The sequence below is a fragment of the Mustela lutreola genome, chromosome 2 (assembly GCF_030435805.1).
Source record: "Mustela lutreola isolate mMusLut2 chromosome 2, mMusLut2.pri, whole genome shotgun sequence".
NCBI lineage: Eukaryota > Metazoa > Chordata > Mammalia > Carnivora > Mustelidae > Mustela > Mustela lutreola.
In genome coordinates, this window is record NC_081291.1 from 8,970,480 (window position 1) to 8,993,260 (window position 22,781).

General features: G+C 53.2%; 2 protein-coding genes across 8 annotated transcripts in view; one reads left to right on the plus strand and one right to left on the minus strand.

Moving 5' to 3' along the window:
• Window positions 1-6,826: 6,826 nt before the first annotated feature.
• Window positions 6,827-16,349, minus strand: RTBDN (retbindin). 4 transcript variants are annotated; one of them, XM_059160118.1, is made up of 6 exons: window positions 15,951-16,349; window positions 9,629-9,803; window positions 8,591-8,657; window positions 8,375-8,485; window positions 7,817-7,913; window positions 6,827-7,153 (listed from the first exon to the last, which is right to left on the minus strand). In XM_059160118.1, exons 2-6 carry the CDS (start codon window positions 9,795-9,797, stop codon window positions 6,887-6,889), a joined length of 711 nt encoding a protein of 236 aa, XP_059016101.1. In that variant the 5' UTR covers window positions 9,798-9,803; window positions 15,951-16,349; the 3' UTR covers window positions 6,827-6,886. The 4 variants fall into 4 exon arrangements, with proteins under 4 accessions (XP_059016101.1, XP_059016102.1, XP_059016103.1 ...); XM_059160119.1 differs by having other exon boundaries at window positions 9,629-9,819; XM_059160120.1 differs by having other exon boundaries at window positions 6,944-7,269.
• The window catches only part of MAST1 (microtubule associated serine/threonine kinase 1), a 32,151-nt gene continuing 23,345 nt past the window's right edge, over window positions 13,976-22,781 (plus strand). For 2 of the 4 annotated variants that reach the window (XM_059160114.1, XM_059160117.1), the window contains exons 1-4: window positions 18,208-18,381; window positions 19,979-20,067; window positions 20,578-20,653; window positions 22,501-22,579. In XM_059160114.1, the coding sequence (XP_059016097.1) occupies window positions 18,299-18,381; window positions 19,979-20,067; window positions 20,578-20,653; window positions 22,501-22,579 (327 nt within the window). In that variant the 5' untranslated portion in view covers window positions 18,208-18,298. Of the gene's footprint in view, window positions 14,146-18,013; window positions 18,046-18,207; window positions 18,382-19,978; window positions 20,068-20,577; window positions 20,654-22,500; window positions 22,580-22,781 lie in introns of those variants that run through there. The other 2 variants (XM_059160116.1, XM_059160115.1) reach the window with 2 other exon arrangements.

A 22,781-nucleotide genomic window follows, 5' to 3' on the forward strand; every position in this document is an offset into this window, starting at 1 on the left:
GGAGAGAACACAGTGAAAATCCTCCCTCCCACCTTGTCCTGCAGATTTCTGGTGGGCTTACTAAGGCATCTCAGTCTATTCGGGTGCTTTGACAAAATACCGCAGCTGGGGGGTTTATAAACAACGGGAGGCTGGAAGTCTAAGATCACGGTTTCTGCAGGGTCAAGTTCTGCTGAGGACCCTTTTCCAGGCTGTAGACTACGGGCTTCTCACTGTGTTGTCAGGTGCTGGAAAGTGCGGGGAACCTCCGATTATAAGAGCACTAATCCGGGACGCCTGGGTGGCTCAGTTGGTTAAGCAGCTGCCTTCGGCTCAGGTCATGATCCCAGCGTCCTGGGGTCGAGTCCCATATCGGGCTCCTTGCTCCGCAGGGAGCCTGCTTCTCCGTCTGACTCTGCCTTCCACTCTGTCTGCCTGTGCTCGCTCTCTCGCTCGCTCTCTCTGACAAATAAATAAAATCTTTAAAAAAAAAAAAAAAAGAGCACTAATCCCCTTCTTGACCTAATCACCTCTTAATACCATTATCTGTGGGAATTAGGATACCAACCTGAATTTTGGGGGAACACGCATTCAGGCCACAGCAGGTACCTTTTGTCCTTCTGGAGATAGCCTGGTGTGTTACAAGATAGATGTGCAGTTACTTCCCTAAGTTTGTTGTTGTTTACGAATGCAAACACTCTAGCCCAGGTAGCACGCATTCAGTACTCTTCACCGCGTCTGTCTCGGAGATAATTCCAAACGTGCCTAAAAACGTTCCTCATTCTCTTCTCGCTACAGAGTCCTTGGCGTGACTGTCCTGTGGTTTATTTAATGCTTAAAAGACAGTGAGTTGTTGCCCGGCTTCTCTTAGACATGTACAGCGGAGAAGGACCAGGGTGGGCCATCATTTCTCATGTAGTTTTGTCTGTAGGGTAAAATTCCCAGGGGTGGGCTTGCTGGCTTAGAGAATCTGTGTCATTTGTAATTCGGAGAGATATTAGCGAATTCCTGTCTTGTGAAGACTTGCACCCGTTGGCAATGTAAGTAAGCACTTACTTCGCACACAGCCTTGCCAGTAGCAAGACAGGTTTATCTCACTCCATGAGAAGCTTGGAAGTCAGGGGGCTCTACAACATCAGGAACACCATTTTTTTTTAAGATGTTTATTTTTTTTATTTTAAAGAGTACATGTGAGGAGGAAGGGGGCAGAGGGAGAAGGAGAGAAAGAATCCCAAGCAGACTCTGCACTGAGCACTGTACCTGATGTGGGGCTCGATCCCATGACCCCAAGCCCATGACCTGAGCCAAAATCAAGAGTTGGATGCGTGAGCCACCCAGGTACCCCTCAGGGACACTATTTTTTATTTTTTATTTTATTTTTTTAAAAGATTTTATTTGACAGAGGGAGATCATATGCAGGCGGGGGTGGGGGGAGTAGACTCCCTGCTGAGCAGAGAGCCTGATGTGGGGCTCGATTCCAGGACCCTGAGATCATGACCTGAGTTGAAGGCAGAGGCTTTCACCCACTGAGCCACCCAGGCGCCCCAAGGACACACTATTTTTTAAATTCACCTAGGGGCGCCTGTGTGACTCAGTCAGTTAGGCATCTGCCTTCGGCTCAGGTCATGATCCCAGAGTTCTGGGATCAAGCCCTGTGTTGGGCTTCTGGCTCAGCAGGGAGTCTGCTTCTCCTCTCTCTGCTGTTTACCCTGCTTGTGCTCTCTCTCTCAAATAAATCTTCAAAAAAAGCGGGGGGCACCTGGCTGGCTCAGTGGGTCAAAGCCTCTGCCTTTGGCTCAGGTCATGATCTTAGGGTCCTGGGATTGAGTCCCACATCAGGTTCTCTGCTCAGCAGGCAGCCTGCTTCCTCCTCTCTCTCTGACTACCTCTCTGCCTACTTGTGCTGTCTGTCAAATAAATAAAATCTTAAAAAAACAAACAAACTCATCTTCTATTTTGCCATCTTTGGTGTTTTTTGCCTCTCATGGGCCTACTATGGCTGCCACAGTTCCAGACATCACATCTCAACCTCCAAAGGCCTCACCTCCAAACAGCTGCCCTGTCACTTCCTGGCTGAAAGTAGGACATATCTATGCCCAAAGCATCCCTGTTAGGGGGAATGGAATATCTGGGGTAAAAAGAACCAGTTAAGAACTGGTATCTAGGAGGGATGCCTGGGTGGCTCAATCGGTTAAACTTCTGCCTTTGGCTCAGGTCATGATCCCAGGTACCTGGGATCCAGTCCTGAATTCGGCTCCTGGCTCAGTGGGGAGCCTGCTTCTTCCTCTGCCTGCAGCTCCCCCTGCTTGTGTTCTCTATCTCTCTGACAAGTAAATAATCTTAAAAAAAAAAAAAAAAAAAGGACTGGTACCTGGAGGTGAAAGAGACCCAGTAGCCCCCCCCCCACTTCATTCCCTCATTTTTTTTTTTTTTTTTAAGATTATTTATTGGGCTCCTGGGTGGCTCAGTGGGTTAAGCCCCTGACTTCGGCTCAGGTCATGATCCCAGGGTCCTGGGATCGAGTCCCGCATCAGGTTCTCTGCTCAGCAGGGAGCCTGCTTCCTCCTCTCTCTCTCTGCCTTCCTCTCCATCTACTTGTGATTTCTCTCTGTCAAATAAATAAATAAATACAATCTAAAAAAAAAATTATTTGAGACGTAGCAAGGAGAGCACGAACAGGAGGGAAGGGGAGAAGCAGACTCCCTGCTGAGCAAGGAGCCCAATATGGAGCTTGATCCCAGGACCCCAGGATCATGACCTGAGCTGAAGGCAGATACTTAACCGAGGCATCTCAGGGTTGATTCCTTCTGAGGCCTCTTCCCTTGGTTTGTAGATGGCCATCTTCTCCAACTGTGTTTCACAAGATCTTTCCTTTGTACATGTCTGTGTCCACTTCTCTTTCTCCTCCTCCTTCTTTATTTGAGAGAGAGAGAACATGAGTGAGTGGTGGGGAGGGGCACAGGGAGAGGGAGAAGCAGGTTCCCCGCTGAGCAGGGAGCCCAACATAGGGCTGGAGCCCAACATGGGGCTCGATCCCAGGACCCTGAGATCATGACCTGAGCTGAAGGCAGAGGCTTAACCAACTGAATCTCCTACGGTGCCCCTAATCCCTTCTTTTAAGGACTCCAGTAATTGGATTATGGCCCATCGGTATGACGTGAGTTTACTTTAATTACTCTTTAAAGACTCTATCCAAATATAATCACATTCTGAGGGACTGGGGTTAGGACATGAATTTGGGAAGTGGGATACAATTCAGCCCCATAACTGGTTCCCTCTCCACTCCATGGAGGTCCCGTGCTGGTCACCAGGAAGCCAGCACTGACCCAGCTACAAAAGGTCTCTGAGTATGCACCGAGGTCCAGGGGACCTTGAGTGCATGGTGGGGATGGCAGCCCTGACTTCCAAAGCCCGAGGAGCTGAATGGCGGAGATCTGAAGGGTGAGGGGTGGAACAGAGCAGGAGGGGGAAGAGAGCTCGCCTGAGGGTGAGGATAGTGAAGGCAGACCTTGAGGGGGGGGAACTGTGGCCTCCCTGTTTTCCCACCTGAGGGGATCCTTCTATTCAAGCCACAGCCTCTGATTATCACTGCAGTTGCAAAATGTTTACCCATCCAGAGTCCATTAATAATTCTGCCCTGTCCTTTTCCGTGCTGTAAATTTGTAAATGTATGCTTTCACACATTTGGGCTTTCAGTTTTGGATTTCCATTTTTTCCCCTCCCAAATTGTTATAATTACAGTTTATCTTGAATTTATAGGCTCTTCTGACTGCTGATGGAATTTACCAGAACAAGATCAACTCTCCCCCTTTCTTCACAGCTGGCCATAAGCAGAAGCTAGTCAGCAACCTAAAGATGTAATTTGCAAATGTGATTTTTTTTTTTGAAAGATTTTATTTTGCCAGAGAACGAGAGAGCACAAGCAGGGGGAGCGTCAGAGTGAGAAGGAGAAGTAGGCTCCCCGCTGAGCAGAGAGCCTGATTCGGGGCTTGATCCAGGACCCTGAGATCATGACCCGAACCGAAGGCCAAGGTTTAACCCACTGAGCCACCCAGGTGCCCCTCTTTCTGAGTTCTGAGGATGGTTCTGGTTCACCTAAATGCTGGCTGGGTCTAGGAATCCACTTAAAGGCGTCTTCATTCGCACATCCAGTGGTTGACACTGACTCTTGCCTTGAACCTCAGCTGGGGCTACACGTTGCCTGTCCCTGTGGCTTGGGCTTCTGCACAGTATGGCATCTGGGCTCCAAGGACAAGAGTTCCAAGTCTGGTTGAAGCAGTCTCCTCTCTGACTCCCTAGCCTTGGAAACCAGCATCTGCCCTCTCTTTGCTGATGTGTCACTAGAGCCGGCTTGTATTTAAGGGGAAGCATCTAGACTCCACCTCCTCATGGGAGGGAGGTCACATAAAATATTTAGGAAGTGCCTGGCACATAATTAATACTCAATAAATGTAGACATCATCTGTTATCACTCTTGCTGCTATATACTCTATTATTGTGACAAGGATAAGCATTCAAGGAAGAAAGTAGATAAGCCTCCCCCTCTCTCTCTGCCTGCCTCTCTCTCTGCTTCCCCTTCTGTCTTTGCCTACCTCTCTGCCTCCTTGTGATCTCTGTCAAATAAATAAATAAAATCTTAAAAAAAAAAAACCAGAAAAAATGATTGTTGTTTTCTACCACTAAGTTTGGAGTTGCTACACAGCAATGTATAACCAGAACAATTTGCATTCGCTCATTTAATTAATTTTAATTTAATTAATTTAATCCTAACAACCCTAGGAAAGGAATGATTCTCCCCATTTGATAAAGAAACAGAGTGACTGGGGAACATTCACAAAGTTGTGGCATGAGTAACTGGTAGAACTGGGATGTGAACCCAGGTGGACCTACTCCAGAGTCAGGTCATAGCCACCTCTCTCTGGCCCATATATCTTGATTTCCTCCCCAGCACTCCTTTCCCTTCGGGTCCCAGCACCTGATTTTCCTTTGGGAGCAGCTCTCCACCATCCTAAGTCCATGCAGTTCAGATGGAACTGACCCTACTTTGGGCCTTCAGGCACAAGCCCATAACCCACATCAGGCCAGCGAGAGCACAGCATTCCTCTGGGGACAGTGATTGGTTTGGTGATGAGCTCATGCTGAGGCAGGGTCACTGAGTGCCAGTGATGAAGTTCTAGAACCTAGGTGAGGTTTGGTGGGCTGAGGTCCGGAGCCGATGACCAAGAATTCTTGAGACATCTTTGGTGCAAAATGGTGGTTTATTAAAGCACGGGGACAGGACCCGTGGGCAGGAAGAGCTGCTGCCCCGGGTTGTGAGGGATGGCAGGTTATGTACCCTGCTGTTGGGGGAAGGTGAGGGGAAGGGAGGTGTCAGTGGAGTTTTCATATGCTAAAGAGGGCCTACAAGGTGCCAGGATGTTCCAGGCCTGCCGGAGGCCTTGCCCTTGCTGCTGGATCAATGTTGTCTTTAGACCAGCCATTAACATTAAGATCTTTGGGAGACTTTTTGGTGGGGTCTCACAATCCTGCTATCAATCGTCTTTGTTAGTGAGATTTAGGACATTTGTAAGCCAAGGGAGACTCCTGTCTAGCAGGATTGTGAGCTCTGCAAGTTAACTATTTGCTTATTGTTCATGGCAGTCAGGGCTGCCTGAGGGATGCTACACTTATGGAGGGGAAAGGGTGAAGAGGGGGTGCAAGGCGCCAGCTCTTGCTTTGTCCTCAGCCAGCCTCCTGCTCCCTCATCACCAGCACTGGAAATGTTGCTGGCTTTACAGAGAAATAGGCCTATTTTAACCACGGAATCATGTAGTTGCTGGTCCCATCTTTGCTGTTGCGAGGAGATCCTGTCCAGAAGTATAGTCAAGAGGAAGATAAAGGGTGCCTGGGTGGCCCAGTGGCTTAAGCCTCTGCCTTTGACTCAGGTCAGGATCTCAAGGTTCTGGGATTGAGCCCCACATCGGGCTCTCTGCTCAGCGGGGAGCCTGCTTCCCTTCCTCACCCTGCCTTCCTCTCTGCCTACTTGTGATCTCTGTCTGTCAAATAAAAAAATAAAATCTTTTAAAAAGAGAGAGAGAGAGAAAGATACAAGTAGATTCCTAACATCATTTAAGGACCTAGATATAGCCATTCCTGAAACTTCTCACTGATGGCTAAAGGTGCTTTGAACTGAGTTTGTCTCTTGCAGTTGAAAGAGGCCTCTCTGCTATTCTCCCAGTGAGGCTCTTCTCTTACGCATTTCCACCTTGCCTGAGGACAGAGAATGGACCTGATCTATTCTGTGTCTGGGTACAGGAACCATCCATCAATATTATTCTATTGAATAGAACTAAAAGGCACCTTGCCCCTGTTTCCCTGGTGAGGAAATGGGCTGTCCTAAGGCTTTTGGATAAGAGCAGGATCAGGAGTAGCACTTACATCCCAAATTTGAAATCTGAGTCAAGTTCTTTGTCTTACGTGGGGAACTGGAATTTGGAAGAAAAGGGAGGAAGAAATAATGATGGGGAGATCATGCCAGCAACTGCTGGGTCGGCTTATCAGAGGGGAGGGCCATGAAGTCTGTCTTGAGGTCTATACAAGTCAAGGAGCTTCCTCACGGGCCTGATGGCACACAGTGGGGAGCATAACTCTTACCCTTGTCAGCCACTCTTTTGGACCCCTCTCCATTTCTGACACCTGGATATTCCGAGTTGTGAAAGTGCTCAGAATACAGGCTGTCATTTACATGCTGGTGTGTATCACTTGCTAACTGTGGGACCTGAGGATCTGAAGTTAGACACCGATCACCTTCTGCCTGCTATTTTGCCACCTAGTTCCCCAAGAAGCAGCCACATCACAATGCTCTAGTTGGAGACTTTATTCAGGGAGGAGAGGGGAAGATGAGCTAGAATTGGATTCTTTGGTCTAGTCACCTGGAGAAGGGCGAGTCTCTGGGACTCCAGGAAGGAGAGACAGGACTCTGGAAACTAGAAGGCAGAGCAGGAGAGAGGTGGAGCTTTGGGTATCTTGAGGGGCCGGGTGGGGGAAAGGGACTCCCATCTCCCATCCAAGGCCCGGCGCCCCCTAGGGGCCGCTGCCGCTTCCACTGCCACTCCCGCTGCCCGCGGCATCCAGGATCCAGGTGCGTGAGCGGCGGGAACGCAGGAAGGTGATTTCTCGGGCCTTCCCTTCCTGTCTGGAACCCGGCAGTACCGAGGTGGAAATGTTGATGCAGTGACCGGCGCCAGGAGCTGCCACCGGCATCGCGTAGCCCAGAACCGAGCGGCAAAGTTCCGCCCCGTCAGCGAAGGTCTGGGGGAGGGGGTGGACTTAGGGTCCGAGTGGGCGGAGTCCAGGTACTCTGGGGGGCGTGGCCTTCGGGCTGAGGGGAGGAAGGGCTGAGGGGCATGGCCTTGGAAAAGGAAAATCCCGGACTTTGCAAGTAGGGGCCAGTGTAGAGGTGCGGTCTAGGGGTGGGCAAGTACCGGCTTTGGGTCCTACGGAGAGTGTGGGGGCGGGGCCATAACAGGAACCGAGTCCTGGGAGGGCGAGTTATTTTTACTGGGTCCCATGGTTGGGGTCGGGGAGGGCCAGATTAAGGCTGAGGCCTTAGGGAAGGTGATCTGAGCTTCTGGGTCTTTCAGGGGGAATTGTGGATGGGCCTAGAGCAGAGACGGCCCCTTGGGGAGGCCAAATCCAGAGCTTACAGACTTATCCCATTATGGAGGTTGTGGTGCGGACGGGGGAAGGGTGGGAGCAGGGGCCTTGGGAGTGTCAGTCAGGACCCTGGGGCCTAGGCGGCTTAAGATAGAACATAGTAAGTGGAGGTCTCTCTCCCGCACCTCTATCTCAAGCTCACCTGCTCATAGGTAGGGCAGCCAGGCTCACAGCCCCTCTTTTCTAGGATCGGGAGCCAAGTCGGGTCGCAAATAATATCGCTTTCACATGTGGCAAACCTGTGGATGGTGTGTAGAGAGAAAGTGGGTAAAGTCTCCGCAGTCGTGTCCTAGCGGGTTTCCAGCCCTCCAAGTCTTCGCTTCGTGTATGTCCCGCCCCCAGATCACCCTGCCCTACATTCTCCACGGGCCCTGGCACAGCTGACCTCATCCCGACAGACTTCGGCCAGCCCCTTGCATTCCCCACCTTCTTAGCGTCTCTTTCCTATCAGGAGGCCCCGCCCCTTAAAAGCCCAGGTCTCTGAAAGGTCTCGCCTACGAACCGCCAACCTCAAAAGCCAGGTCCTTTACAGGCCCCGCCCCTTTCCACCTGGCCTCTAAACACTAGGCCTCCAATTTAGACCGTGGTCTTGTGGGAGGCAGGCCACACCCCTTCAAACACTAGGCGGAGCAAACTGCCCAACCGGCCTTTGGTCCCGCCCAAACCATAGGACACGCCCCTCGCGCCCCGCCTCCCATACCAGACATCGCAGAGCTCGGAACAGAGCGGCTGTGCCTGGCGTGCTCCCAGTAACAGCAGGCGGAAGCGACTGTGGAGGGCAACTTGGAGATGTCCCAGAAAGGATTCGCACCTGAACATCGGGAAAGATAGGATCATTTGGGTCAGGATGCGCAGGGGCGGTAGTCCCTGGCAGGGTTAACTGGAGCAAGGAAAGACTGGCGAGTACCGTACTCACCCGGGGCTAGGGTCCCCACAGCGTTCTGGGGCCATCCCAGGGTCCAGTGCCTCTGATGTGTCCATCTCTGACAACAGGACAATAGGAGCATGGAGAAGGGGACTCCTGTGAGTTAGGATCTTGTATCCTCAGGATTGGGGAAGCAAGGCATGGGGGTCCCCTGAACATAACCCCAGTTACGTCAGTGCCGCCCATACATTAAACTTAAATAAAGACACTTCTCTTGGGACACAAAAGCAATTTTGAATAATAATAATAGTTTATCATAATCAGCTTAGTTATGTCCCTGATAATGGTATGTTTTCATATACTTACATATACTGCTTTACAATACCCCTATGAGATAGGTCTATTCCCCCCCCACGCCCCCTTTTTAAGGGTCTACAAGAAGCCCAGAGAGGTAAGTGACTTGCTCAGAATCAACCAGTTATGAAGTGGTAGACCTGGGTTTGGGATTTGAATCCAGGAAATCTGACTCCAGAATTTGTGCACTTTAACGAACATTCCTTTTTTTTTTTTTTTTTTTTTTTAGATTTTTATTTGTTTATGACAGAGGGAGGTATCGAGAGAGGGAACACAAGCAGGAGGAAGCTGGAGAAGGAGAAACAGGCTCCCCGCTGAGCAGGGAGCCCGATGAGGGGCTAGATCCCAGGGTGCTGGAATCATGACCTGAGCCGAAGGCAGACACTTAAGGACTGAGCTACACAGGTGCCCCACTACCATTCTTTTTTTTTTTTTTTTTAAGATTTTGTTTATTTATTTGACATACAGAGAGAGAGCACAAACAAGGGGAATGGCAGGCAGAGGGAGAGGGAGAATCAGGACCCTGGGATCATGACCTGAGCTGAAGGCAGAAGCTTAACTGACTGCACCATCCAGGTGCCCCTTTAACTACTATTCTTTAGCACAAGCCCTGACTCCCCATCTTCCCCCACACATGTGTCACCCCAAGCCCCTCTCATAAGGAGATTCTGGTATTGCTATGGTGAAATGGGATTTCTTAGGTGTTGGCGGTTAGGCAGGGTCTGGAGTGCTCACCTGCAAGGTGCAGCTGGCTTGTGCCAAGATCGGCTGCCAGCCTGTGGTGTCTCCGGGACATAGCTGGGAGTGGGCGGCTTCCTCCACAGGCTCCCAGCAGGATCCAAGCCAGGGTCAGTCCTAGGGCCCAGGTCAGGCCCTTGGGTCGAGTGTGGCCCCTGCAGGCCATGTCCACCTGAGACAAGAATCAGCTGGGGTATGGGGTAAGGTTTGGCTGACTGTATCCGGGAGCTCAGGGTTGTACCCTCCTGATGCCAACCCAGGAGACAGTGCCAGGGAGAGCAGAGAATGAGCAGTTGATGGGGAGGCAATGATCAAGAACCTTCAAATCCCAGGGGATCATCAAGTCCTGCCTCTGATCCAGGAGTCCCTTCTCACCCATCAGACTCATGTCCCCTCCCTTTAGGCCCAAGGGTCCCCTCCTCTAGTTGGACCGTGGTGCCCCTCCCCCTCACACCCAGCAGGGTCTTCCACCCTGTTGGCCCTTAGGTGATCCCCTCTGTCTTCAGAACTAAGGGGACTCCCCAGCTTTTTCTCTCTCTCTCTTCTGTCCAGTAATTCCTCTCTCTCTCTTCTGCCCAGTCTCCTCCCTCCCTCTTGATCCGTGCTGGCCCCTCTCATGGTCACCTTCTCTCGGCCCACAATCGGCTTAGGGGCTGCCACCAGGGCTGGTCCTTCGGAGCCAAGCTTGACCGTGGCAGGACTCTAGTTTTGCCGCTGGGGTACTAAAGCTGTACGGTAGGGGAAGCTGAGGGTCTGTGGAGACAAGACAACTCCCTCCCCTCCTCTGTCCCCTCTGGCCACCCCTCACCTGTTAACTGGACGGGTGTCTAGGGCGCTGCTGAGACACGGCAGGGTCAAGTGCAGGAAAGAGCGGTGGCCAAAGGGGTGTGGTTTGATGCAGAGGAGGAGTTTCCCATTGCTCCACCCCCTGCTCCAACTGACCAAAGGCCAGGGGACCTGGGACTGCGTTGTATATATCTTTGCATTGACCTTTATGTTGAGATGATGGCTTAAACTCTATGTGTATGTGTGTTGGATAAAAGTGTGTTTGTATGGCTGTGTGTGTGGAGAGAGTGTATGTTTGTTGTGTGAGGGTATAGTATGTGTGTCTCTTCGTTAACTAGTTGTATATGTGTGTGTGTGTGTGTATTCAAAATCTGGGTGAGGAAGTCTTTATGTGTTCCAAGCCAAGTGTGTCCAATTGGGTAAGATATAATAAATGTGAGGGGGGTATGTAGGGTCAGGATGGCCATCCTGTGAGAATATTGTGGATGAATCAGTGGATAAATGCTGTTGACCATGAATGGTGTCCATTAGTGAACAAGGGGGTGTTGACCTGTGTGGAGAGGGTGTGTCTGTATCTGAAACGTGTGTGTGTGTGTTCCTCTGCAGTTTCTGTGAATGTGGGTTTTTTGCAAACATTTTCTCAATTCATCCATTCATTCAACAATGTTTATGGAGCACCTATTTTGTGTCAGGTTCAGGGTATGCAGTAGTGATCAAAAAATGAAAACCTCAACCTTGGGATGCCTGGGTGGTTCAGTCAGTTAAGCATCTGTTTTTGGCTCAGATCATGATGCCAGGGTTCTGGGATCAAGTCCTGCATAAGGCTCCTTGCTCAGCAGGGATCCTGCTTCTCCCTCTGCCTGCCACTCCTCACTTGTGTGCACTCACTCTCTCTCTGACAAATAAATAAATAAAATCTTTTAAAAAATCTTTTTAAAAAGACTTTATTTATTTGACAGACAGAGATCACAAGTAGGCAGAGAGGCAGGCAGAGAGAGGAAGGGAAGCAGGCTCCCCGCTGAGCAGAGAGCCCAGCACTGGGCTCGATCCCAGGATGCTGGGATCATGACCTGAGCCAAAGGCAGAGGTTTTAACCCACTGAGCCACCCAGGCACCCCTTAATTTTTTAAAAAAGATTTTATTTATTTATATGAGAGAGAGAACATGAGAGGGGAGAAGATCAGAAGGAGAAACAGACTCCTGGTGGAGCTGGGAGCCTGATGCAGGACTCAATCCCAAGACTTTGGGATCATGACCTGAGTGGAAGGCAGTTGTTTAACCAACGGAACCACCCAGATGCTCAAATAAAATCTTCTAAAAAATTCACATTCCGAGAACTTACATTCTAGTGGGAGACCCTGGCGAGAAGAGCAGTCCTGTAGTGTATATGTGAGTATATGTGTGTCCATGTGTTGTGAGGATAGGATACTGTGTCTGTGTGTTGGATGAGAGTTTGTGTGTAGCTGAGCTTCTCTTGGTTTTTGTATTATGTGTGTGTGCTTGTGTCTGTTGAGTGTACATGTTACTTGTGTGTGTCTGCATTTGCTGAGTGTGTGTATGTCTGTTTTCTCAGTAGGTGCTTGCATGTGTGTGTCTTTGCAGAGCATGAGTTTATGTGTATATGTGTTTTTGTGTGCCTGTGTTTGCTGATTATTTGTCTGTATTCTGTGTTTTTGTGTTTGCATACGATTCAGTGTGTCTGAGTTTGCTAAGTGCATATTTGGAAACGTGTATGTGTGTTTGTGTGTGAGTCTGTGTTTGCTGAGAATGTGTATGTTTGTGTATTTTTGAGGAGTACATATTTGCAGTGTGTGACTATGTGTATGTGAGTCTGTTTCCTGAGCATGTGTTGGTATGTTCGTGTTTGTGTGTATTTTTGCAGTGTGTGTGTGTGTACCTGTGCTTGTAGTGTGTGCATATGTGTTTTTGTGAGCAATGACCACTACCACAATTCTCTCTCCCTTTTCAGGCTAATGCAGAATTTTTGTTTTGTTTCTTTCACTGAGGAACTCCTAGATCTCAAAACACTACTTTGTACACAGTAGGTGCTCAGTACTTGTTGAGTAAATTAACGAATCAGAAGGCCCTATCTCCTGGCCCCTCCAGGGGTACCCACACAGTGATGTCCTATAGGCATCAGCAACAAAGACCTAATGGATCTAGCCTTCCCCTAGTCCATTTTGGGTAGTCCAGGGTGCTCGTGTGTCATATCTTTCCAGTCTTTGGACTGTGCCTCCTGCCAACCCATCCCCTCCCCCGACCTCAGCCCCCAAACCTGCCCTCGGAATTCAGCACCGCGGACAGGAGCGCGTGAGATCAGCACCACGGAGAGCTCCCGAGACAGCTTGCTTTAGAAGGGGCGACAAGAGCGGAGTCTGGGACTTTGACAGAGAAGTGCGAAGAACAGACTTAGCGGGATGGCAAACAAACGTGCCGACAAACAGAGACAGAGAGAAACACTGAGATAACTCAGGCAAAGGCTCAGAGATGAGGAAACAAATGTCTGGGGAACACCTGGACCCAGACCTTGTCGTCGCACTCATTGGCCGGCAGGGGTCGCTCCCGCCCAGGGACCGCGCCCTCCAGGGCTTTCCGGTCGCCCCCTCCCCACCCTGTCCCCTAATGCCTAGAGTGGGGAGGTCACCGATGCTTTCCATACCAACTCTGGGAAGCATGGTCGGCTTGGTCTCAGCTATAGGAACACTGCGGGGTTGTGTGTGTGAAAATCGCGTCAGCTGCCCCCCCTCCCAAACTACCACTAATCGGTCCTATAAATACAGCCCAGCCTGACCTGACTACTTAATCCTGACGGTGAGGGAGGGGGTCGTTAGAGGGGCTGCTACGTTCCCCGAGAAGGCTCTGATTGGGAAGGGGGAGCGGTATATGCAGGCAAAATGTTTGTCTGTGGGAACAACTCCCTTGAGGATGGGTGTCCTCAATGCAAATGTCACTCTGTAAGAATGTATCTCCTCAGGATGTGAGGGTCTCGTGGGTGGGAACAATTTCCCACAGAGAATATGTGGGGGTCTTTCTTTGGGGGTATCTTTACCAGGCTCTCCAAGGAAAATGTCACCCGTGGGGATTTTTCTCTGCGGAAGTGTCTCTTCTTGGGGGCGGCAGGGGGCTTTGAGAGGAAGCGCTACCTCTCAGAGACCATCTGCCTTAGGAATGATTTTCAGGGTGAGGGGGGAGTTTCTGATTGAAGAGGACCTCCGGTGGAGACTATCAACCCGTGGGAATGTGTCTCCCTGAGGGGGTCGCTGCGGGGAGGGGTTGGTATCCGCATAAGGAATAATTTTAGTGAGAATGTCTCCCTTGGGTGTTTCTTGGGTTGGAGGTCTACCCATGGGCATGTCTCTCCCCTGGGGTGGCTCTACTTATAGGGGTATCTCCGTAGCTTGACTCCCTTGGGGACATAGGGAAGCTCCTCCCTCGCTTGCCCCCTCCCACCCCGCCGCGCGGGCAGCCTTGGCCGAGGCCAGGCTCGGGCGCCCAGACGCAGTGACGGCGCCGGGTCCGCCCCACTTTGCTCCGCCCCCGCCACCCCTCAACCACCCCCCCGTCGCCGCCGCCGCCGCCGCCGCCGCCGCGGTCCCCGCGGCTTCTCACTCCCTCCCTCTTCCCTCCTCCCGCCGCCGCCGCTGCCGCCACCTCCCTCCTCCCTCCCCGGGGCCGAAGCCGCCGCCGCCATGGACGATTCGGGCCTGATCCGCCGCCGGAGGCTGCAGGTACGTGGCGGCCCGGGTCCCGGGTGGTGGGGAAGGGGTCGGCGCCCTGAGGCGGGGCCCGGCAGGGGGCGGGAGAACTTGCGCCCGGGCCGGCCCGGCCGCCCCCTCCCACGGCCTCGGGATGCTACCAGAGGGGAACACGGTAGCCGCGCGTCCCGCCGCGCTGGCGACCCCGCCCCTCAGGCGCCGCCCGGGGATCCAGGGAGCTGACGGAGGGGTGCAGCCTAGCGCTCCCCCTCGAGGATAGCCCTGAGGGGCACCTGGTCCTCCTCCTCCGGAGGGGGCTGGGACCGAAGTCATCGCCCTGGCGCAAAGCCAGGCTAGGGGTGAGGGGCCGCAGAGCAAAGTTATTGCCCCAGGGCTCGCGCCCCTCGGGGCCACCGGCGCTGCAGAGGCCGTAAACATGTTTATGCTGCAGCGTCTCCCCTTACTACCCTAGGAACCCCTTTCTGAGGCGTGGGGAACCCCTGCGACCTCCATGCATCAGCCCGGCCACCAGGATTCTTCCTACTGCCCTAATTGGACAGACACCCTAGACAGCCTCCCTCCTCACTCTTCATTCCCCCTCCTTTCACTACCCATCCGCCCCCCCCACCCCCCCACCCCCCACCCCCCCCGCCTGCCTCGAGATCCTCAAGTCCAGCCCAGCTTGTGGGTGGGCGGGAGCGATTTTTAGCTCCTTGCAGCCTTAGAAGATACTGGTCTCTAGGCTGCGCAGGCGCGGGAGTGAGTCCACTGCACAGAGTGGGACACTGAGGATTGTGGAGTGTGGGGAAATCCAGGCCGCTGGAACTGCCACCTTCAAGTTGGGTGGGGACTCAGGCTGAAAAGGGTCCTCCTCTACTATCTTCCTCGTGCGCTTCTAAGGGTTAATAGGAAGGTTCGATGTTGCTCTTAAATTGACCCCAGCAAGGAAACTGATCAAAGCTTCATCCCAAGGCCTGCCTGGGGTCTGGTCCTTGTGAGGCTTCTTGGAGCTCAGACCCACGCTAAATAATCTGGAAGGGTTTAGATAAAGCCTAGGTGGCCCCAGACTCAAACTACATACCTAGCCTGGCGCTTGAAAAAAAAGGGGAAGATTCAAACCCTCCCCCAGGGCCATGTCCATTTCAGGATTCCTCTAACCCACACTATCCCTGAGGTTGGAGACCAAGGTTAACTGATCGGTCATTGCAGCAGGAAAAATCTGAGTCAGATGATAGGAAGGACTTCCCAGGTAGTCTGCATGATGCGGGAGCCAGAGCTGGGTTGGGAAACTAATTTGCTTTCAGCCAGATGGCTCCATCTAAGAGCCTTGGGCTCTCGAAATCTCCTCAGGATTCCCACCTCATCTTAGTGCTGGGGAGAAGAGGTTCTGACATCTTAGTGGGAGAAGAGGTTCTGACAAAAGGGAAGGAGCAGCGGCAAAGCCAAAGCAGGTGCTGAAGCAGCCAGTCTGGGTCCGCGCGGTCGGGTCCCCTGGAAAAGGGCGGAAAGGGGCGGGGCCTGCAAGGGGGTGTGTTCCCGCCCTCCAGGCCGGCGCCGACTCCCATTGGCTCAGCGCCACGCGGGCCTTCCATCTCTTCCTCAAGGCTCCGCCCCCAGCCCGGGATCCGCCCACTCCCCCACCCTTCCTTCCTGAGGCATCCTCTGGGCCAGGCTACCCTCCGCAGTCCTGCCCCTACCCCTTCCCCTCTGGCAGGGTTAACCACTTCACTGCCTTGGATACATCCTCACACACTGATGCAACCCTTTAGGAGCTGTTCCACAACTGCGGAGCGCCCGAGGGCCCCCAACTGTGTGCAGGTGGGATCGTATATACTTACAGCATCCTGAGTTCGAAAGCCCTGTCCACAGAGCCGTCCATCAATCCCAGGGAGAAGCAGAATCCGCTTGGCTGAGCGGCTCTGCAGCTCGTGATGGAGGTGGCGTCTCTTTACTCTGTCGCTGAGGATCCAAATCCTCTACAGCTCCAGTTTGCCCTTTTCTTAGACTCTAGGATGTTTAGGGGCGCTAGCAAATGGAGCTAGGTTCCAGGACTTCTCCGGGAGGTGTTTAAAGGAACCTCAGGGGCTCAACCTCGAAGGCTGAGTGTACCCGGATCTGGAATCCTGGGCTCCGTGGCCGGAAAATCCAGGTCTAGATTTCGCTTGGGCCATTGCGGTCGTCCCGCCCAGCCGGCCAGCCGAGGCTCATTCAAACTGATCCTGCAAAAACAGAGGGAAAACCTGGAATGGATTTTTGGTCATCCGTGGCTCAGGAAGGCAGGGCTGCCCAACTGGACAGCGTTCTCTTTGACTCCAACCGTATGTGTATCCTCTGTACATGGGAGTGGGAGGTCCCTTTGGCCCATCCTCTTTCATGGAGCATGTCCATTCACAATAACTCCTGTTCCTATGACCTAATATTTATTGAGTGCTTACTGTGTACCAGGCATCATGATAAGGTGCCAGGCACCTGAATCAGTTCACAGAATCCTCTAGGAGAAATGGACTGTTGGGAGGTCATTTGCCAAGGTTATAAGAGGCAAAGCAGGGATTTGAACCCAGGGCTTTCTGCTGTCAGAGATCCTAGAAAGGATCTAGAATGTCCCTTATTTTACCCATGTTGGAGTGCCCACCAAAATGCTTTTGAAACCCTCACTAGAATCTTTCCTTCTGTGGCTCCACCCAACCTCCTTTATTCACTTTCACCTGTGGACAGAAAACAGACTGGAAGGTAACACTCCCTTTTCCCACTGCTCTCCTGGGAAAGGGCACCGAATTCCATAACTTCTGATCCCTGTAGTGGCTTCCTGAGTGCTTGACAAACAGAACACAACCTTCTTCTGGTGTGGACACATACTGTTAATATTTAGCGGGGCGCCTGGGTGGCTCAGTGGATTGAGCCTCTGTCTTCGGCTCAGGTCATGATCCCTGGGTCCTGGGATTGAGCCCTGCATCAGGCTCTCTGCTTGGCAGGTAGCCTGACCCCCCCCCCCCCCCACTTCTCTGCCTGCTTGTGATCTCTGTCAAATAAATGGGTAGAATCTTTTAAAAAAATGTTAATATTTAGCAATTATTATCATCACACCAGATCAAAAAGACCTCTTGGCCATCATCTAATTCCCATTTCCAGTTTTATTTTTGAGCCATCCTAACTACATCACCTTCAACACTGAATCTGGCTGGGAGTGGGATAGAACCCTAGGGGTGGGGTGTGGAGTCATTCATTCATTCAGCCTTTCATGCTTGAGCATGCCAAGTTAATTCCTGTCTCCCTTGGGACCTTTGCAGTTCCCTTTATCTGGAATGCTCTTTCCACAAATCCTTCCATGGCTGGCGTTTATTTTTTCAACAACTGTCTTAAAGGTCATTTCCCCAGAGCAACCCTCTGACCATCTTGTCCTTCTCCTTGCATTTTCCCCTCACATCATGTTAGTTTTATTCACGATACTTATGAATACTTAAACTTAGCTTGTTCACGTCTATATTAGTCTTGTGTATTGTATGCTTCCCTTCTCTAAATGGCAGTCCCGAAAAGACAGGAATTTTTCTCTCATTCGCTGCTGTGTCCACAGTGCCTAGGACAGGGCCTGGCATACAAGAGGCGTTCAAGAAATATTTTCAAATAGGCTCTTGTTTCCTTTGCACAAATGCACATTGAGATGTCAACTCAGGAGTCCTGTTTGGGGCTTTGTACAGGCTGGTCTCTGGGGTCGGGAGAGAAATCACTCTGGCACCTTCTCCTCCAAAGAGCCCTGCTTTCCGGGGATAAGGAAGGGTGCAGGTGAGGCTGCTGATGAGGGGCTCGTCCCACCCAACATTTGCTCCTCCAGGGGGTGACAGGGTTTGCAGACAGCAGCTGCTGGTCCTCGCTGACCTCATTCTTTTGCCCCTTTGCCTTCTAGAAGGATTTGCCTCTGCCCCGGAAAAGCAGCAGGTGAGCCTTGGGGAAAGATGCACAGGGCTGGCGGTCCCTTCGCGAGCCCGGGTGGGGGCGCCAGGGGCGCGCGCGGGCGGGGCCTGGCCCACTGGTGCACAGGAGCGCCCCCTTCCGGCGGGCGGCAGTGGCACGGCCCTCCCTTCCCCCGCCCTCCCCTACTCGCTGCGGCTCCAGCCTCCGCCCCGCGCGCTCGCTCCCCGCGCTGCCGCCGCCACTGCCGCACCTGCCACCATGTCGCCGCCGCCGGGTCATGTCTGACTCTCTCTGGACCGCGCTTTCCAATTTCTCGATGCCCTCCTTCCCTGGCGGCAGTATGTTCCGCCGCACCAAGAGGTAGAACCCCCATCCCTCAGACCTTGACCCGGCCCTCCCCACCAAAGCCGTCCCTCTGGCCGCTGCCGCAGGGCGGGGCCCGGGATGCTGCACCCGGTCCAGCAGCGCCAGAGGTGCCCGTGCTGCTCCTTCCTACGGGGGAGGGGGCTGAATTGGGGACTGTGTGGGCCGAGACTGGGGGGCCTGTATGCCGGAGAGGACGGCCGCGGGGTGGGGGGGGGAGGAGGCTGCGCCGGGTGGGGGGTTGCGGCGCCTTTGTCTACTGGCGCTGCGGGCTCCGGCAACCCAGTGGGGGTAGGGGAAGAAGGGGAGGGTGGGGGAATTGGCACCCTCGGAACAATAGCCGCAGCCTGGCTTCCCCCCCGCCCCCCATGCCGCGTGTTCCTGGCCTCGCTAATATGCTCCGTCACTGTGGTGGGGGGGGGTGAGGGAAGTGGAGGGTCTGGGGGCTCCGTCTTCAGAAGCTGGGACCCTGAGGGGCAGAGGGGAAGGGGGGGCTTTATCAAAGCACAAACTACCCCCACCAAGAATACAGCTTCATAAGGAAAATAGTGACACACAGCGTCACGTAGGACATGATGTCACACACATACACACACTACAGCCCCAGTGGCCCAGATACACCCTGGAGCCATCACGCATGCAGTGGCCATAGGTCTGAGTCATGCCCAGACACACAGGGGGACCACCAGTGTCACACACAGACGAATAAGCCCACAGGTACAGTGCTGTGTACATCCAGAAACATGTCACATGCGTGGTGATACATACACACACACATACACACACACACGCACGATTTGGGCATCCAAGATGCACACAGACATATGTATGGCAAAGACATCCATGCACCTAACAATGTCACAGCACATCATATCACCTAAGCATGTCACATGCAGTATTACACGAATGCAGAATACATGGCACAGGGAATCTTGCAGAGATAGAGAGACACAGTGTCGCACGTTATCTCATGGGAGACTAATTTAGGGAATGCCACACATGGTGGCAGGTTCAAACATGCCCAGTATCACAAGGTATGAAACTCGGACACAATAGATGCCATACGTGGTTACACGTGGTGAATGTCACATACACAAGGACAGGATATCACATAGACTTAGAATGCCGAACAAAGCCGTAGACACATGTAGCAAAAATCATGCTCGTATGGAGTACAGCCCACGATGGCACATCTAGCCACGGACAAGTGGCATTACACACTGTGTCACACAGACGCACGAAGGTACAGGTTGTATCTTATGAGATAAATTCAACCCAGTGCTGAGCTCACACCCTCCGTACCACATGTGGATACCTACAGAGAACGTCATGTGCAGCCCCAAAGAGTCTCACACAGGCACTCGGGATCTCTAATGGTGTCGCATGGGCAACATGTCTGTTATTCCATGACTGACACTGTGCCCACATGGTCATACATGCTGGGACCTCTAGCATGTCCTCTGAGCCATCTTCTGGAGGCACCTCCAAGCACCCACAGATAGGACACAGGTGGGGATCTGAGATGGGAAGGTGGGGTTCACAAACTCACTGGGCTGTGCTCTGGCCCGGTCCCCTTGCCTCGCCTTCCCTGCAGCTGCCGCACCAGTAACCGGAAAAGCCTCATCCTGACCAGCACTTCGCCCACGCTGCCGCGACCCCACTCCCCACTGCCTGGACACCTGGGTGAGACAGGTGGTGGGTGTGGACCAGACCAGAGGGGGTGTGGCCACCGGTTAGGGGCGTGGCCACAGGGTAGGGGAGGGCCACAGGCAATGGGTGTGTCCATGCCGCAGGACTGGGCCCAGTCTGGACAGAGGAGGACCCGGATTGGGCAAAGGGCGGGACCATCTTTGTGTGGCCTTGGTCAGTCGGCTGAGGAACCGGCATTGGTGGGCAGAGGCCCAAACGGGGCTAGATTGAAAAAGGGATGGGGCTGAAGGGAGGAACCATGCCCGAGGACCGAGGCCATCTCAGATGAAGACGGAACCGGACTGGAGGGGGTTTGGGCTGACTTGGTAACCAAAACAGCTTAGAGAGGCAGGACCACAGCTAAGGGGGCGTGATCCACTCATGTAAGGTGTGACTAGACTAAAGAGGGGAGGAGCTATTGTTGGCAACCCTCTTTGAGGATTGGAAGGCCTGGTGGGATTGTCTCCCACACCAAGCCTTAAGATCCCCCTCTTTCCGCCACAGGTAGCAGTCCCCTGGACAGCCCCCGCAACTTCTCCCCCAACACCCCCGCCCACTTCTCGTTTGCCTCCTCCCGAAGGTGAGTCCCTCTCCCCAGGGCCCTAGAACCCTGGCCGGATCCTCCCGACCCATCGTCTGGGCCACCATCTGTTCCCCGCGTAATTGCACCTGAGCCAGGGCCCGAGGGACCCGCAGAGTGCCCCCACGTCCCAGCGGGAATAAGCGCCTGGCCATAGGGGCGGGGCCTATGAGAAGGCGGGGCCAACCGCCCATCCGGAATCAGAGGAGGAGTGGGACTTCCTTTGCAGTGGAGAGAAAGCGCCTGCGCTCTGAGCCCAGGGTCTCAGTCTCCCTAGCCTCTAGTTCCAGGCCGAGCGTTACCATAGCAACAGGACAGGGAGCGGAGATGAGGTGCGCAAGCGCAGCCTGCATGATGCCCACCGAGGGACTCGGTCTCCAACAAGAGGAAGGGCACCTGGGGCAATTTCTCGAGGGCCGAAGAGGAGGAATCTCGGGTTTTCCTAACTGGGGTCTTTGAGGGTTTCTGGAGTGTCGCTAATGAATTTCCTCGGGCTTTTGGCGAAATTGGGGGAAGCAGAAAGATTCATCCAATGTGTTTTGGAGAAACTTCTGGGAGTCACCAGGATGTTTGGGCGGCTCTCGTTTTCTTTGAACTTTATTCATTCTAAAAACGTTGTCTGAACACGTGCTGTGATCTGGGAATTGAGCATAAGAGGTGAATGACTCCCCGTCTCTGTCTTTGGGGTTGAGTTGGGGTGGCACTCCAGAAAACCTGGGTCACCGCAAAGGCTGGTGAAGGCTGTCGTGTGGGACTCACACAGGACTGTGGGGGACAGAGGATAGCTCCCTGGGGTGGGTGGGGGAAGACCCCCTTGGCTGTGGGATCCAGCTGAGGGCAATAGGGAGCCAGAAAATGGCTCTAAGATTGGGGCTGATGCAGTTGCCTGGGCTGGGTGGGAGGGCACTCCCTGGAGGGAGGAATACGGGACGAGTCTCGCGCTCGGGAGTGCGTGTCCCCGTGATGTGCAATCCGTGTGCCCATGTGGATGTGTGAGTATGAATTTGTGAGACTGTGCAAATGTGAGGCAGCGTGTGCCTACACATGTGTCCATGGGGGTGTGCGTCGGTGAACATGGATGTGGACATGGGTGTGAGGGTTTATCTGTACTTTGTTAAACGTGTGTGAATATGTGAGGGAGCGTGCCCTTCCATGAATGTCTCCCTGTGAGTGTGCAATCTGGTGGGCGTGTGAATGAATGTGTGGCTGTGTGGGAGTTCGAATGTGTGACTGAGTGCGTGAGGGTTCTTGAATGCGTCTGTGCGAACACGGAAGTGTAGAATGGGCATGAGGGAGTGGCGTGTCTTTGTGTCAGAGTGTGAGTACTGGGTCTCTAAGTACATGTGTTTGGGTGTGAGTGTGTATCTGATTTTGCCTGCGTGGGGGGAGTAAATGTGGGAAAGTGTGGTATTTGGGTCCATATATGGGTCAGTGAGTGTGTGTGAGTGTGTGTGTTGAGGAGTCCTGTGTGAGTGTGTGTGACTGTCAGTGTGTGAACTTGACCGCCCTCGTCGCAGTAACACTGGTACCTGTGGCCATGAGAGTGATGGTGTGTGTGTGTGTGTGTGTGTGTTTGAGGGAGGGGCCTTTCTTCTCTGAGAAGACTCAAGTGGTCTCACTCTGAATGCTTTCTCATGGGGGGTAACTGTTGAGATTCCCCGGTACCTGCCTGGAAGACTTCCTTTTTACCCCCTTGGCTCTGAGGCCCTTTGGAAATCTCAGACGGAGCACAGATATATCCCCTCCCATTCCCTACCCCGGTGGTGGCCAGTGGCTTCTACCACATCCTGAGGAGTGGGGGGACCAGTGGGGCCTCGGAGCCTCTGAGCATCTCGGCCGGGTTCCAGGGCGGACGGACGTCGTTGGTCTCTGGCTTCGCTTCCTTCGTCTGGCTATGGCACCAACACACCCAGCTCCACTGTCTCGGTGAGTTGGCAGGTGGGCGAGTGGGTGGGAGCTGCCAGGGAGCCCTCCAGCCTAGAGGCCCACACCCAGGCCAGTAGTCGGGCTGACCTTAAGGAGAGTTTGGGGCTTCTCTTGTTTTCCAAGGTGTTACCCATCCATCTATTGGCAAGTTACAGGTCCCCTTGAAAGCCCTGCTCTCCACCCTCAACATATCTTCTTGGGG